The sequence below is a fragment of the Gopherus evgoodei genome, chromosome 2 (genome assembly GCF_007399415.2).
Source record: "Gopherus evgoodei ecotype Sinaloan lineage chromosome 2, rGopEvg1_v1.p, whole genome shotgun sequence".
Taxonomy (NCBI): domain Eukaryota; kingdom Metazoa; phylum Chordata; order Testudines; family Testudinidae; genus Gopherus; species Gopherus evgoodei.
In genome coordinates this window covers 103,605,365-103,621,318 of record NC_044323.1, presented here as the reverse complement: position 1 = coordinate 103,621,318, position 15,954 = coordinate 103,605,365, and the positions used below count along the sequence as shown (strand labels likewise).

Genomic DNA, 15,954 nt, shown 5'->3' with positions numbered 1-15,954 from the left:
CTCTGCTGTTAATTGAAGTTATTTTTAGTTGACATGTGTAAACTATTAGTATAAATCCACAACTTCAGGAGGGTAAAATTACTGCAGCAGCTAGCTTGCATTGTTAGTCCATCCCAAGAACGCCAGCCCTCTGCATTCATTCACTCACTCCACATTTATTTATCCCAACTGCACTGTATAGCAATGATTGGACTCAGGCTGTGCTTTCAGTACTACCAATTCTGAACCTTTGGTCACATCAACTTTCCTGTAAGACAACCAGGGGTCTCTCTGGCACAAAATTGTAATGCTTTGAAAAGCATTTCACCTAAGTCAATGTTTCAAAGTCAGCCTTGATCAACTGTCATTGTCTTGTGATGCTGTATTTTGGTATATGTGAAATAGTCTAGTGGTCTTGGTCCAGCCATCTAACTCTTATTAGATGTGTTCACATCCCAAAAAAAAATCCTACTGTTACATTTATACTAATTCCATTTTGTGTTAGGAAAGGGCCATAACCTCTCCATAGCTAAGTATGCCAACAATTACCCATTAGTTTAGGTTTAATATAACTTTGGCTTTGGAAATATATTGGTTTGGTTGGAAAATTGCCAGATTTCCTCTGGAAATAAAGGAAAATGTATTTGCAAAGTCTGAAGAAAATTTGGCAACCCATTTTGCAGTTATAGTCCATTATAAAATTACCACTTTTGTCTAAGATTTCTTTGTCTCCCTCTGTTTCAAAAATGGCTTTTTTGAACCCCTTCAAATTTTCTATGTTGTTTAATATCCTTGAAAATTTGCATTCAAGCTATGGCACCAATCCAGCAAAACACTTAAGCGTGTGAATAGTCCCAGTGAAGTCATGGAGGGCACTAACACGCTTAAAGTTAAACACATGCGTAAGCACATTCTTGTATCATAGAATCATAGAGTTAAAAGAGACCACAAAAGTCATCTAATCTACCCCCCCCTGCCAAGATGCAGGATTTGTTGTGTCTAAACCATCCAAGACAGATGGTAACAGAGCCTGTAGAAATGTAAGCAAAGTAGTTTTGAGCCCAATCCTCCTCCCTTTGATTTCTTTATGAGTTATTGGCACCATTCTGCTGTCATTAGTGCCAATGGGAATTTTTGGCCATTAATGTCAATGGGGGCCAGGATGGAGTATTGTATGTTTGCATGAGCAAGTTGTCCTCTATTCAGTTGTTGCATATTGGAAAGAACACGAAAGGATCTTCTATAGTTAACAGTTACAGCCCTCTTTCTTTAGCTCAAATAGCAGAGGCTTGTGTCTTGGAGATCAAAGACCGGGGTTTTAGTTCCAGCTCTGCACATCTGTAATTACTATGGAGAGCTGATAGCGTCTCCTTAGTTAAGGCTGATTTTGGCCCTACTTTGTATCCATAAAATGGTTTAAAAAATAAAGTACTTTTTTAAAATTAAAAGAGCTCAAAAATGACACTTTTAAAATTTCTGTGAAGTGTCTAACTTTTTTGTGTGCCCTCTTTTGTCAGCTCAGTGAAATCACCTGATATCACAAAATTCCAAACATAAGTAGATTTTAGTAACTATCCCCCAGCAACCTCAGTGATGTTTTCAAATTCACGTACAGTGGTCTGGTACAGTCTCATGACAATAAGTTTTTATAAACACTAATAGATTTTGACAGGCTGATGCAACAAGGATGTTTCAAAGGCAGAAATAATAAAATGTGTAAGAAATTGCCATTATTTGAAAACTAGACATGAATCAGGAATCACTGTCTCTAATAATTTGGTTATCTTAAGTGAATGAAAAATCTGAAGGCCCTCCCCTGTCATTTAACTTTCTTATAACGTATTTTGGATGCAGTGATTTACCACAAAAGAAATTAAACATCAAGATCTCATACTTTTTCTTTTCTTTTTTTCTTCTTGAACAGGTGTTAAACCTTTCTGAAAAAAGATATGACCTTACCAAGCTTAACCCAAAGGTACTGGTTTCGATCATAACGTACCTCACTTGCTAGACTTAATTACAGCATAAATGGGCTGCCATGAGCTTTCAAACTATACAAGCTTTGATGTACACAATGAAATGACAATTTTAGGAAGAGTTTAGAAAACCAAAGACTCCTCCCCTTTAATTTTGAGTGTTGTGACTTCTTGCATTTCAGGGCTATGCTTTACAAAGTTGTTTCCATTGTTTTCTTTGACTTTGCACATAAGACCTTGATCCAAAGTCCATTGAAGTCAATGAAAAGATTCCCATTGATTTCTGTGGTTTTAATGTCAGGTCTACATTATGTGTGTGCCCATGGAATATTTATGGCCATATAATGCTCCTTTGCTATGTAAACCTTAATGTACTGAAAATGATGAACTCACAGTTCAACATAACCTCATGTTTTGTGGATTTGCCTTCTTCTCTTCACAATTGCATCTGTGAACAATGGCAATGTAATTAGGAGAACAAACATTGTTGGCATTTTCTTTGTTCTTCTTCATAGCCCCCCACCCTCCATTTTTATCCTCATTTTCTTTGGAGTGAGATGGTAGGTGTAAGGGGGTGAATATATGTCTGAGACTTGAGCTCATTCCCATGTTTAAGAACTATGGCAGGTTCAACAGCCAAACTTTCAACTTTCAACAGCCATCCTTGGCCCATATCATCACAGACCTACAGTTACAACAGCAACATTGTTTGGACCTGGCAGGGGTTCAGATTACTGCTGAGAAAACATAGTTAAGACATTTGAAGTCTGATCTTTTAACACACAGGCAGTTTTTATGACATGTTAATGAATGCGTAGGATTTAGCTGGCTTACTATTTTTGGAATTTGAACAAGATAAATACACAGATAATGATGAGAAGTTGACCAAAAGAAAACTAGTTTCTTTAAAGGCAGGAAATACAGGTTATTAATAGAGCTGAGAAGGAAACAGTTTTCCTATCCCAGGAAATTTTAAGATTTTGAAATTTTTTCTAATCCTAAATCAAGATGAAAAGTCTGACATTTTCACAAACCATCTCCCTCTTCCTCTCCCCTCCACCACCAAAAAAAAAAAAAAGTTTGGATCAATCAAAACATTTTGTTTCAATAATTTCTAAAGACTTGTATTTTGACCTTTTATTTTATTTTATTTTTTACTATGAACATGAATTTCCAAATGAAAACTAATTTTAAACCAAAAAAACTCCAGAACTTTTGTTTAGAAAATGTTGAAGTAGGACATTTTGACAATTGTTTTATTTTTTTAAATGGGAAATTTCACAAAGCCAACCCTTTCCTACACAGAGTTTGTTTTGATTAATCAAAATACATTTTGGAAAAAAAATCTCAGTCAGCTGTAGTGTTGAATAAGATTTGTTAATATTTGCATGGAAAGCTCATGTATGCTAATAATAATAATAATTATTATTATTTATCTCTCCTCCCCCTGCTGTTTTGGGAGGTCTGTAAAGATGTTTTGCTTATATGACAAAAAGACATTTTAAATAATAAAATATCACCATGGGTCTGTGAAACACAGATTTTTCTGTTAGAAAATAGAAGGAACCTTTATCATCGTAGTACATTTTGGCATAAGATAATGTTAAAGAGTACCTTGTAAATGGAAAATGAAGTGGTTTTGCTTGATTCCAGATTATGGATGTGGGTTGGCCTGACCTTCATGCACCTCCCCTTGATAAGATGTGCAGCATCTGCAAGGCTATGGAATCGTGGTTGAACAGCGACCCTCAGCATGTGGTGGTGATCCATTGCAGAGTAAGTGTGCAACGTAGTGAGTGTATTTATGACGTTCAGTTTTTTATACTTTATCATAACAAAAGTTATAATTAACAGTTTTGCAGACATTTTAATATTGAAAAGATAATGAGCTAGATGCTTAGCTGATATGAAGGGGCCTAAAGCCATTAACTATGCTGAGTTAGACCACCCAATGCTCTGGCCTGATAAATCCAGGCTTGTGTGCTTAGAAGTAATATGTAGTGAGGTATGTACATCAAAGCTGAACACCACTGTTGAGTGTATTTAGTCCATCTCCTTGTCAAACTTTTGAGGATCCTCTTATACTATATGACATTCATTTAGTTTAGTGGACTTTGAGGGCACACAGCACCTCAGAGAATCACCATTAGTTAATTGAATCAAGGCACTAAGAGCACAAACATTAGATATCCAAATCTCTACTTAGTTGCCTAAAGTGGGCATTTGGTCGCCTAAATGCACATCTGATTCTCCATCTCTGGGATTAATACACCTAGTTTAGATGTCCAAGTTGAAAAGTGGGCACTTTGTTGTTGAATATATCATACGGTGATTACAATGGATAACATTATTCGTTCCATTTGGACTAGAATAATATTGTATAGACATGCGGATAAATTCACAAAAGGAATTAGGCACCTAACTGCCACTTTAGGTGCCTAAATCCCAGAATCAGGCCCCAATGACATTCACAAAACTTCACTTACCTTCTGCTGAAAGGTGAACTAAACTTGCTTGGTGCCTAAATTTGTGCACACCCAGAGAAAGTTCACAGCTAAGAATTCCAGGAAGAACGAGGCATCTGCCTATAGCTTGGATTTAGGCATGGAACTCGTTGAGGGGGCAGGGCTTAGCACACACCCCTCTTTTTGGCATCTCCTATTGGCTAATTTAGGCTGAGAACTGCCCAGTATGTTGGCTTCTGTGAATCCCATTCTGTGGCACCCATCTCTCCCCATTCATTGTATAGGGAGCCTGAGCACCTAACTCAGGCTTTGTGAATCCAATTGATTTTCTGGGCTCCTAAAAGTTAGCTGTCTTGACACTCAGTATCTCAACACTTACATTTTTTTGTGAATCTGTCCCATACTGCCATTGTAGCCAGTGAGAAATTAGGGCACTCAGGACTGCCAGGCTCTGACAGGTCCTACAGCTGAATAATTGTAATACTCTAATGTGCTATTACTGTTGTGTAATGTTTCCCCTTCTCAGTATTTTTTCTCTGAGAAGAGAAATAAAGATAAAGTAAAGAATCCTGAGATCAGAAGTGAGTTGGCAGGTTTGTTGATGGCACTCGAGGCAAATACATCTAGAGTCTTACTGGCTTTGCAGTGCTGGTATTTATTGACAGTAAATTAATCAGATATGGGACCTGATCTTGCTTCAATTGAAATCATTGGAAAACTCACACTGATATTTCCTCCCAGTCCTGTAGTTGATAGCATATGGGCAAACTTTGTGCCTGTGTGGAGTCCCATTGACTTCCTGTCATTTGCAGAATTAGAGCCTTAAATGGGGCCTGTAACAGGGTGGGCTGCTCCAGTAAATGAAGTAGGTCTAGCTCCCCTGTGCCAGGACAAGTGGACGGGACAGTACCTGGAGCCTATGAAGGACCAGAATCTGAGAACGTGAGATGTGATTAATTGAGGCTGCCAGGGAGGCAGAGATTGGCAGGAGATGAGCGCTGCCAGAGCCTGAAGGTGCTTCATAGGGGAAGGCTAAAGGCAGGAGAGCAAGAGTGGTTTAACAGCTGTCTGCTCCAAGCCAGCAAGCCAGGGCTGGAGGATCGAAGGCAGCGTCTGCAACAGCAGCAGAGGAGGATTGCCTACTGGCTTGAACAGCGATCAGGCTGGGGAATAGAGTGATGTTCCCCTGGTGAAGGTGATCTCTCAGCAGTAGGAGTTCCTGTTGTGATGATTGGGGTTAAACTCCAGCTCAGAGGGCTGGGGTGGCTGTCCTGACAGAGGATCTGAAGAGGACTGATGAGGAGCCTAGTTGCGGTATGGAGAGAATCATGTCATGAGATATTAAGGACTACATGCACTGGGGTGATAAATAGACTGTTTTGGATTATTTGCACAATGTTTTTGTAGTAAACTAGCCCCAAAGAAGGATATTATTGAGGCAAGAGAGCCTTATGGGGAGTCCTTGGGTTACCTGAAAGGGAAACCGAGGCAGACACATGTCGTGCTGCAGCCTGCTGCAGAAGGGTGCTCCAGACAGGGCTGTCTGATGGCAGCACCATGGTGAGGAAGAGACACAGGAAATGATATCTTCACTATGCTGGACTCATTTTTACATAGATACTTTTCTGAACACAACTACACCAGAAGTAAAAAGCAAAATGTCCCAATGAGTATTTGTTATAAATTCCTCTAAAATAACTGTTGATGAATTTCTTCCCTGGGATCTTAAAAGCTTCCCACCACCATCCTTCCTGGATGTAGCCAAAATGTGTTCACTGAATAATCTGGAAGCATGTTAAAACTAGCCAGAATGACTGATCAGTGATTTGTACTGTACATATGTCATGTAAACTATTTAATAAGATTTCGATACATTATGAAAATACTCCATAAAGACTAAGCGGTAGTTATTATAAATCACAGGTGTCAGAAAAAAAATTGCTGATACTTGTCAGAATTCATAGTTTATAGCACATTATGCCAGAAATTTCAAAGTTGTCCAGGCTTGTCTTGGATGAGCCCAAAACAAAAAGTTGTAGAATGTTATTGCTGCTGTTCGTAGTTTTCTTTATTTTAATTTATAGCTTTGTCCTGGTATACACACAAAAATACCATATATAACAAATGCATTTTGTGTAAGAGGTAGTAAAAAAGAAAGGGAAATAAAACAACTAATTTGTGGGTTTTAGTTCAGGAATCTTTTTTTTAGGGTAAAACTGGAAAAGAATGAATCCACTAATTTCTGATTTCAAAGTAAATATAAAAAATCCTGAATTTCAAAAAAATAAAAATAAAAAAGTCCTCCTTGGCTGGCCCACCACTTATCTGGGCTCTCTACTCTTAACATGTTCCTGGTCAATCAGGAGCTGAGTGGGACTTTTAAAGAGCACCAGAGCAGTTTGGGTACCAATGCTCACTGAGTTTCAGTAGGAGCGGGGTATCCAACACCCAAGTCTCACTCGGTATCTTCAATGTGGCAAGTCAACCAGCTTGCAACTAAAAGGTCTTTGAAAGCCACTGGCCATCATTATCCTCCACCACTGCAACAAAGGACAGACCTGAGCTCCTGTAGTCACCAGAACTGCCAAAGTAATATGCAAATATTGTTGTTTGTAACTTAGCATAGAACCTGAGTGAAGCAGCATTCCATCATGTTCACAATGGACGGAATGATGTGTTGTTTTTTTTCAGCCAAGTCCCACATATGGTACTGTGTAAATACTAAATAATAGAAACTATGGTTTCTTTTTTTTCCCTACAGGGTGGAAAAGGAAGGATAGGAGTAGTGATATCATCATATATGCACTTCACCAATGTTTCTGCCAGGTAAGAGATGAACAATGCAAATGAATTAAAGGCTGGGTGCAAACCCTAAAAGTTTCCCCTTCATTTCAGTAACCAATGGTTGCCCAATTGTCACCCATGCCAGTTTCAATCAGCTGGTATTGAAGTGTCTCAAAATTATTCATGATGGATGAGAATCTGTTACAAGCCTTCCTTTTATAAATTCTAAAAAAATTAATGGCATTTCTTTGGACTAGGACCAGATTCTTCCACTTTTACTCATTTAAGTAGTACCTTACTCCATGAGTAATCCCCATTTGAATCTGCCTATCCATATTACAGACTTGTATGGCTACCATTAGTGTAATATCTGAGCATCTCACAGTCTTTAATGGATTTATCATGGCATCAACTCTGTGAGGTAGGAAAGTGCTATTATCCCTATTTTACAGATAGGAAACTGAGGCACAGAGAGACTAAGTGTCTTTCCCAGGGTTACACAGAATGTTTGTGGTAAAGCAGGATTCCCAGAGGCCTGGCTGGCATTCTAACCACTGGACTATCTTTCCTCTTACTGAAGTTACTTCTGGAATAGGTGCTACTCACTATGAATAAAGCTATCAGAACCTGGACCTAATATTCACACCAGAGTAGGGATCCCCAAACTCTTTCAAAGTGCAGAGCACATCTTAATAAAGAGGTTGTCTCAAGAACCACATCTCATTAAGAAGGAACATGCATCTACCCGAGCAAAGGACTGAGAGTCAAGAATCCTGGATTCTATTCCTGGTTCTGCCACTGATTTGCAGTGTGAGCTTGGTATTTGTGAAATTCTGGTTGTCTGTTAAAAAAAAACATAATGACATTTTTGTAAATACTGTCTAAAGGATAGAACACACATATCATTTTCTACTTCTGCCTTTCAATCAAAATTGGCCAGATTCTTGTCTTTAAATTTGTAAAAGTAATTCACAGAGACCATAACTCGAGCAGAATCTCAGCGATGCTATTTTGGATTTAAATCAGTCTGGCAAAGATTAGAATCTAGCCCCAGCACTGCAAGTTATCTGTTCAATTTGTGGAAAATGGGTGAAATCCTGACTCCCTTGAAGTCAATGGAAAAACTCGCATTGGCTCCACTGGAGCCAAGATTTCACCTAATATATTTCCCATTAACTTGGTCTCCAGGTAAATAACCCAGCATGACTAGGAAATGCCACTAGTTACATTGTGTACAATGGTATACTTTAGAAAATGAAGTAATGCAGTTGTTTCTGGAGTCACTAATCTTCAGGACAAGGATTACCAACACTTCACCTATCTTAATCCTGTGAGACAAAAGAGTTGTAATGAGGATACTGCAGTGCTGAGTTCTGATCTCTGTGTTGTGATATTACACCAAATTATTATGACATCTGCTCAAGAAACCACAGTGTCCTGACACAAGAACATGGCATCTTGATTCAATGGTGTGATGTCCTGGCATGACAGTTGATGTTGCTTTCTCCCCAAAGTAAATTCAGGATTCTTCCAACTCGGTTGCAGGATCTGAGACTGGAAACTTTCCTATGAATTTTAGAATACATGGCAACTCCCATACAAATCTTGCTTCTTGTATATTTAATTAGGGGGAGGGAAAGAGGTCTAGGAAGTCCCCAGTCATCTCTAGGTTGTCAATATTGTATATATGTCAACAGGTCCAAGCTGTGTGAGAAATCCTTAGCACTGGTGACAAATGGTATATTCGGAGGAATGTTTTTTGGGGAGTTTCCCTTTTTTTATTTTGTTTTGATTTTACTCATAAAACAAATATGCTAGTTTCTTATTTCTCTACTCACTGGGTCTGTTTACTGCTATACAATAGTAATTTGATGCTGTTGATATTTGGGGTGACAATTTAGCATTATTTACTCTTTAAATGGTGTTTCAGGAAACAAATTAGAGCAGCAGTTCTCAACAGGGGGTCAGGGAGCCCCACAGCTAAAACCCAAAGCCTGAGCCCCAGTATCTCCCACGAGGCTAAGCCAGGATCTGTGGGGTTGAAACCCCGAGCCCTGGTGCTCTCCATAAAGCGGAAGCACTGAGCCCATGGGCAGAGTTTGGAGGCACGAGGGTGTTGTCCCCCGCCCTCAAAACTACACTGTAGCAACTCCACATATACCCCTTCCACCTCCTTCTCTACCTGCCCCCTGGCCAGGTCAGAGGTGGGAAGCCAGAGCTGGGCAATACAGGACAACTGCTGCTCTGGCTGGTGCCATGGAGCAGGCAGTAGTGGTGTTCCCTCATGTCCTGCTGGTGCAGGGGGTTGAAGTGCTTCTCAGCTCCCACCCCCTTTTGTTCCCACAGCTGGTAAGAGCCATCTGCGTGGGGGCCTTGGCCTCATGGCTGGTAGAGCCCTCGGGGAACAGGGACCACAGGGGAGCCATCCTGGCACACAGCCCCTAGCTACCTCTCTCCCTGCATCCTGAGCTACCCACATCCCTGCACTAAGTTATCCTCTCCCTGCATCCTGAGCTACCCCCCTGCTCGCACACAGCCCCAGCTACCTCCTCCTTGCACCCTGAGCTGTTGTCAAACTTTGTGAGCTGAGTCCCCCATCTTTGAGTTATAATTTTTGGTTGAACACACACCTGCCACAACGCAGACAGGCGGGTGGCGTGCTGAGGTGAATTGGGAGATGGAGGTGGCACTCCCTCCATGGACCTCACCATGCAGAGCTGGCTCAAGCTCTGCTGGCCCCTGCATACCCAAAATAGAAGTCAAATTACATCTATGACCGAGCCCCCTCACCACCACCACCACCCTGCCCAGACCCCAGAATATGCCTCAGCTGGGGGAAGAAGCATTATCCATAATTTTCCTGAAGTGTTTGTCTAAATGAAAACAAAAAAAGTTCTGTGACAACACCTGTATGATTGCCATGCCTTTGTTGTCTGGGTCGTGAATGCCCAGTTTTCTAATTCAAGAAAGATTACATGCAGCCATATTTAATTGGGGTAAACCATGCTCTCTTTAATAGATGTTAAGCTTTGTTCTTCCAGATAAGGATAAATAATCCTTTGCAAAATGAGAATTTGATGCTTAGATCCCTGGTGGCATGACTAGTGAGGATGTATAATGCAAAACACATGGAACATCTGTCTCGCCAATTAAGATGAATTTGAAATGTGAAGGACAATTGCATGTGTATTTATCTATCACTTTAAATAAGTGGCATGTAGTGGAGAGAGCTCAGCAACTAGTCATTTGTTTAAATGATCATGTAGGTGATTCAACAGTAGATAGCCATGGACGGAACAGATTTCTTCCACAAGCCTCTAAATCACTTGGTCCGTATTGCACCATCAGTTTTTAAGCAGATCTCCGTAATGAAAGGAATAGAAATTCTGCTTAAAACTTGGTGGAACAATATGTACAGCCTTTAACAAAGAATAAAAAGAGAATTCAGTGTTAATCAGGTTGTCTTATAATATGCCATAAAATCTGACCTTGTTAATACTGTAACACTCCACTTGTAAGATAACTCCCTTCTCTTCATATTCATTATATTTATGCCTGTATTTGTAATTTTCACTCCATGCATCTGAAGAAGTGAGGTTTTTTTACACACGAAAGCTTGTGCCCAAATAAATCTGTTAGTCTTTAAGGTGCCACTGGACTCCTCATTGTTTTTATGCCATAAATGGTGATTTGTGTGTGTATGCACACTAATATAATGTAATTTAATATCTCTGACCCCAAAGCATTTGACACTATGCACATGGAGCAGCAGTGAAATGCAATCACCTCCTTGGTGGAGGGCAACAAATCAATTAGTACCCAGTGGCAGGGAGTAGGGAAGGAGGTGAAAATTTTGTGTAGTCCTGACATGGGATCTTTAATATAAATGAAGAGAAGACAGGACCTGATCCAACATCCATTGAAGGCAAATGGGGGTTTCCTTAGTTTTTAAAGTCTTCTGTGAAGACTCGACAGGGCTAAGCCAACTCTGATGGGATTTTAACTTGTGGTTCTGTGGAGTCTAGTTATTTCAGACCTTATACATGGATGTTAATTAGCATCAGTTACCAGATCCATTTACTCTCATATGATGATTATGTTTTGTCTCATATACAGCAAAAGGAGCACAACTTGATACTGGGGATCAAATAATTAGGAACGGTCTCCCTCATTTTGAGGCTAGGATCGTCATGGTTTTCTGTCTGATACTTGAGGACCCCATTTTTTCTGTGCTCTTCTGCCTTCTCTTCCCATATGCCCAATATCCACATTAGAGATGCTCTCATCTTAAACAAAAATAAAACCAAACTTCTTTCACAGCCTACCATTGTTGCTCCATAATCATCTACGGGGGTTCATGGTTGACTGGTACAAAGCGCTTCTTTCCCAAGGCCTGATTGTTCTGTTTCTGTAGCACATTCTCCTCTGGTAAACCAGATAGCAAGAAACCAGGACTGAGTAAATCCTTAGAGTAATTTCATGTCCATTAGTTCAGTCCGAACTCTGTTGTTTTGGGTTTTTTTCTTTTTCTCTCTTCAGTATTAGCTGTTGTAGGTTTTGGGACATAATATTAAAGAGTGAATACAGGTACCCTCCTATGCAGCCCACAGAGAAAGTTGTACTGATGAGGCTAATAGCAAATTGTGGCAAATTGTTCATTGTGGGCGTGGCTAAATCCTGGACGTGGCTAAATCCATTGCATTGCGAATGTTGCATATTCGTGTAAGAAATGCAAAATCCTGATAATTAAACATGAGAAGTAGGTGCTTTGTCTCAGGGAGGAAACTGCCTTTGGAGTGGAATTAAAAGGTGGCAGTGGAAAAACTATCCCAACTTGACCTGTGGGCAAGTGGATTGGCAATTATTGAAGGCATTTTGTTAGAGTTTGGCACATTTCAAGCTGTAAACCGCTGCAATTCCAAGATAATCCTTTGATGAAGTGGGGATTTTTGGCAATGATTTTTATGATTCTTGTGTGTGCCTCAGATTTCCCTGTATGTTGCATTATTATCCTGTAGGTGGAAAATGAGTGTTTGCTCTCAGGGCAGGCTAAGAGTATGAATGTCACCTAGCTGTCTGAGCTTGAAGGAGTCCTTGGAAAAGGACAGGCTGAGGCTGACCCCATATCAGTGGAGAATCCAAAAAGACAATGGCAGATCTAATCACCAGCATATTGACTCCTAGCAATCAATGGCCCAGAGGGAGATGGATTTCTCCATGTTTCAGGAGGGAAGCTCAGCACAATTCCCTAGCTTGAGAACAAAGGACTGGAGAGGGTAAGAGCTGGCTGCTGGAAGAAGTTGGGGATCTCACCTGGAATCTGAGGAAGGAGGTCAGACCAAAAGACAGACAGAGCTTGAACAATGGGGTTCACTACAGCTTGGCTGGGCTCTGGGCTAACCAGAATGGACTTGGGGCTATGCCTTAACCTTCAGTTCTCTATGCTAAACTAAGGACTTCTTGTATTGTGCTGTGGTTGACTAATGAACCCTACTGTTTTGACAACACTGTTTGACTCCAAATGCTTGGTGAGGTGCATTAATCCCCGAGGAGCATACAAGTCTCTGCTAGGAGTCTATCCTAGGTGTGAAGTAGGAGAGCAGGATCCCCGGAGGTTCAGTCTAAGGAGGTGATGAGTCCACGTGGCTGACCCTGGAGGAAGAATGAAACTCCTTTTGGGTCTGGCACACTGAAGGGGTTTCTCCAAGAAACTGTTCCAAAGGTGGGTGGATCCACCCACCTGTGGATCCACAACCAACCCCAAATGGAATAACATGGTATCTATTTCTTTGTTTTGATAGTGCTGATCAGGCTCTAGACAGATTTGCTATGAAGAAATTCTTCGATGATAAAGTTTCAACTTTAATGCAGCCATCCCAAAAAAGGTATTTAACTTGAATCTAATTTATATTACTAAATAAGCAAATGCCATAGTTTCTCCTCACTATACAATGGAGGACATTTCCGTGAGGTTCTCCTACTTCAACACTCTACTTTGTAGAAATCTTCCTTGAAGGAGATCGCTCGCTTGCACTCTCTCTCTCTCTCTCTCTGTTTGGGTGTACTTATATACACTTAGATAATATTTTGGTATGGTACAAAGGTTTTATCTATAAGTGTTTGTACTGCATTATGTCTAGACAACAAAGCAGTCCCAATACCTCTGGAAAAGAAATGTAAACTAGTTTTTCTGTCTCATATGACATTTTAGTGAGTGCATGATGGTGTGGTGTGATATAAAGGTTTTATTGACATTGTTTGGGATGGCCATCTGAGTCATGACAATAAAATCTTTATATCACACTACACTATCATATACTCTGTCTATTCTATAAGTGAGGGTGAGACATTACTTAGAGCAGATAGTTGAAGTTTTTGGATGTGAAATGGTCTTGAGGTATGTGTGTGGACTTCTGTGCAATTTAGGATTAAACTAGTGGATGTTTCAGTACCAGAAAAGAAGGGATCAGCTGGAAAATGCTACTAGGTAATTGTTATACTCCCATGCACCAATCTTCATTTGGATATGTAAAATATCTACACAGGGACTTGATTTGGTATCACTGATTACCCTTCCCTTTCATCAACAGATATGTAACAATTTTAGCACTTTCTTAAAGAAAAAAAGGCTTCCTCAGTAACTAAAAAGAACAAAGTCATATAGTAATAATGAAGGTCAGGAAATTAGCTCTGTTTCCCAGTGGCTTGATGGACCTATTCAGTGACCTAACCAGCTGTTGTTGACATGAAAAATAACAGTCCCATGAGTCTTTAAATAAACTTTAAAAAAAATGTAGCCTGGGGAGCTTGTTATCCATTCGGCTTCATGTCTGGAAATAAACCTTGCATTATTAAAATGTGACACTTGTAAATGGCACCTGCAGGACACAGAGGCATGCACCGTGGGAGCAAAAGAATGAGACAGTCTCAATGCTCCCATCAGGATGCCTTCTGCAGTATGAACAGCTCTGACTTGTAAGTCTCTCCCTTCTGCAAATAAGTTTCCATGAGAACCAACAGGCCTCACAACAGAATCTGTGACCTGTGCCTTATGGCAGTTGTTACCGCCATGCTGACAGGAAGTTTCAGTAGCTGCTGGCTTGCACGGACAGTGTGCGAGCCCTAAAACCAAAATAAAATACCTGTATGATGCAGGGTTTGGTCTGACATGCTCTTTTGCAATATTTGTTTAGTTTCTCCAAGGGCCTCTGGGAGGCACTAATTCACCTCCTGAGTGGTGGAATTAGCTTCTTTGTTTTTTACTACTGATTTGTACAACACTGAAGTACTCAAACAGAACAGGAGTACTTGTGGCACCTTAGAGACTAACACATTTATTTGAGCATAAGCTACAGCCCACTTCGAGACTAAGAAATTTATTTGAGCCCACGAAAGCTTATGCTCAATAAATGTGTTAGTCTCTCAGGTGCCACCAGTACTCCTGTTCTTAAACTAACACGGCTGCTACTCTGAAACTGTCAGATTTCAGTACTGTCTGCCTCTTGCACACAGAACATACAAATGTAGGATATGCCATAATCTAAATCTAGCCGCTTGTGCCTCTGCCAATGGCCAATGCTTGTTATTGCGGAGGAAAGTGAAACAACTCCATAATGCCCCTGGTTAATTTTACAATCCTACTTGATCCCAGCTGATCCTCTAAAGTATGTAATTAAATAACCCCATTTTAGCTTGCTTACCTACTATTATTATTACTGGACATTCAGGTGTCCAGATCCTTACTGACATTCAATTGATTATGAATATATAAGCTAGGTGAATCTTAAAATATGAAAATACACACTCATGTTCTACCTGCCACATGGCTCAAAAATCTGAGAAATCTCACTTTGGGTTCCAGTCCTGCAGGACTTGGGCAAAATTCTCAGTGGCTTCAACTGAAGTTTTGCCTGAATAGGAACTGCAGCTTCTTCTTCGAGTGATTGCTCACATCCATTCCAGTTAGGTGTGCGCGCCGCGCGTGCACGTTCGTCGGAAACTTTTTTACCCTAGCAACTCCAGTGGGCCGGCAGGTCGCCCCCTAGAGTGGCGCCACCATGGCGCTCTATATATACCCCCGCCGGCCCGCCCGCTCCTCAGTTCCTTCTTACCGCCGTGTCGGTCGTTGGAACTGTGGAGCGCGGCATAGCTGTCCTCCACGTCCCTAGCTCTCCTAGTTTCTATCGCTTGTCTATCGCTTATCTCTAGTTCCATATAGTTGTTAATTAGTATTGTTAAGTAGATAGTTTAGTAAATAGTTGTTAAGTAGTTCTTTGCCGGGGGCTTAGCCCTTCCCGGCACCCGGCGCCAGGCTCATGCCTGTTTCGCCAGGCTTCAAGCAGTGTGCGGCCTGCAAGAAGCCCATGCCTACCAGCGATCCCCACGAAGCGTGCCTGAAGTGCCTCGGGGAATCACACAGATCTGACAAGTGCCGCATCTGTAAGGCTTTTAAGCCGAGGACAAAAAAGGAGAGGGATCAGAGGCTCCGAACTCTCCTAATGGAGGCGGCACTTGACCCGTCGACTTCGCAGACCGTGGTTTCGGCACCGGCACCGGATCGCTCCGGCACCGAGAAGACTCCCCGGCACCGACCTTCTCCGGCACCGGAATCAGAGCCTAGGCCGTCGAAGTCTGATACTCCGGCCAGGCAGACCCGGCTTGAGCGCCCGGCCTCGACATCGGCCGCGGCGCCGCCGGCACCGTCAGCACCGTTGACTCCGGGCCCGGCGGGTCCGTTGAGTCCGGTGCCG

At 41.3% G+C, this 15,954-nt stretch overlaps 1 protein-coding gene across 6 annotated transcripts in view; it reads left to right on the top strand.

The window, feature by feature from the left end:
- TNS3 (tensin 3) overlaps nucleotides 1–15,954 on the top strand; it is a 438,738-nt gene that overhangs the window by 253,028 nt on the left and 169,756 nt on the right. For all 6 annotated transcript variants that reach the window (XM_030551450.1, XM_030551451.1, XM_030551449.1 and 3 more), the window contains 4 exons: nucleotides 1,904–1,954; nucleotides 3,609–3,731; nucleotides 7,182–7,246; nucleotides 13,006–13,089. In XM_030551450.1, the coding sequence (XP_030407310.1) occupies nucleotides 1,904–1,954; nucleotides 3,609–3,731; nucleotides 7,182–7,246; nucleotides 13,006–13,089 (323 nt within the window). The remainder of the gene's footprint in view (nucleotides 1–1,903; nucleotides 1,955–3,608; nucleotides 3,732–7,181; nucleotides 7,247–13,005; nucleotides 13,090–15,954) is intronic.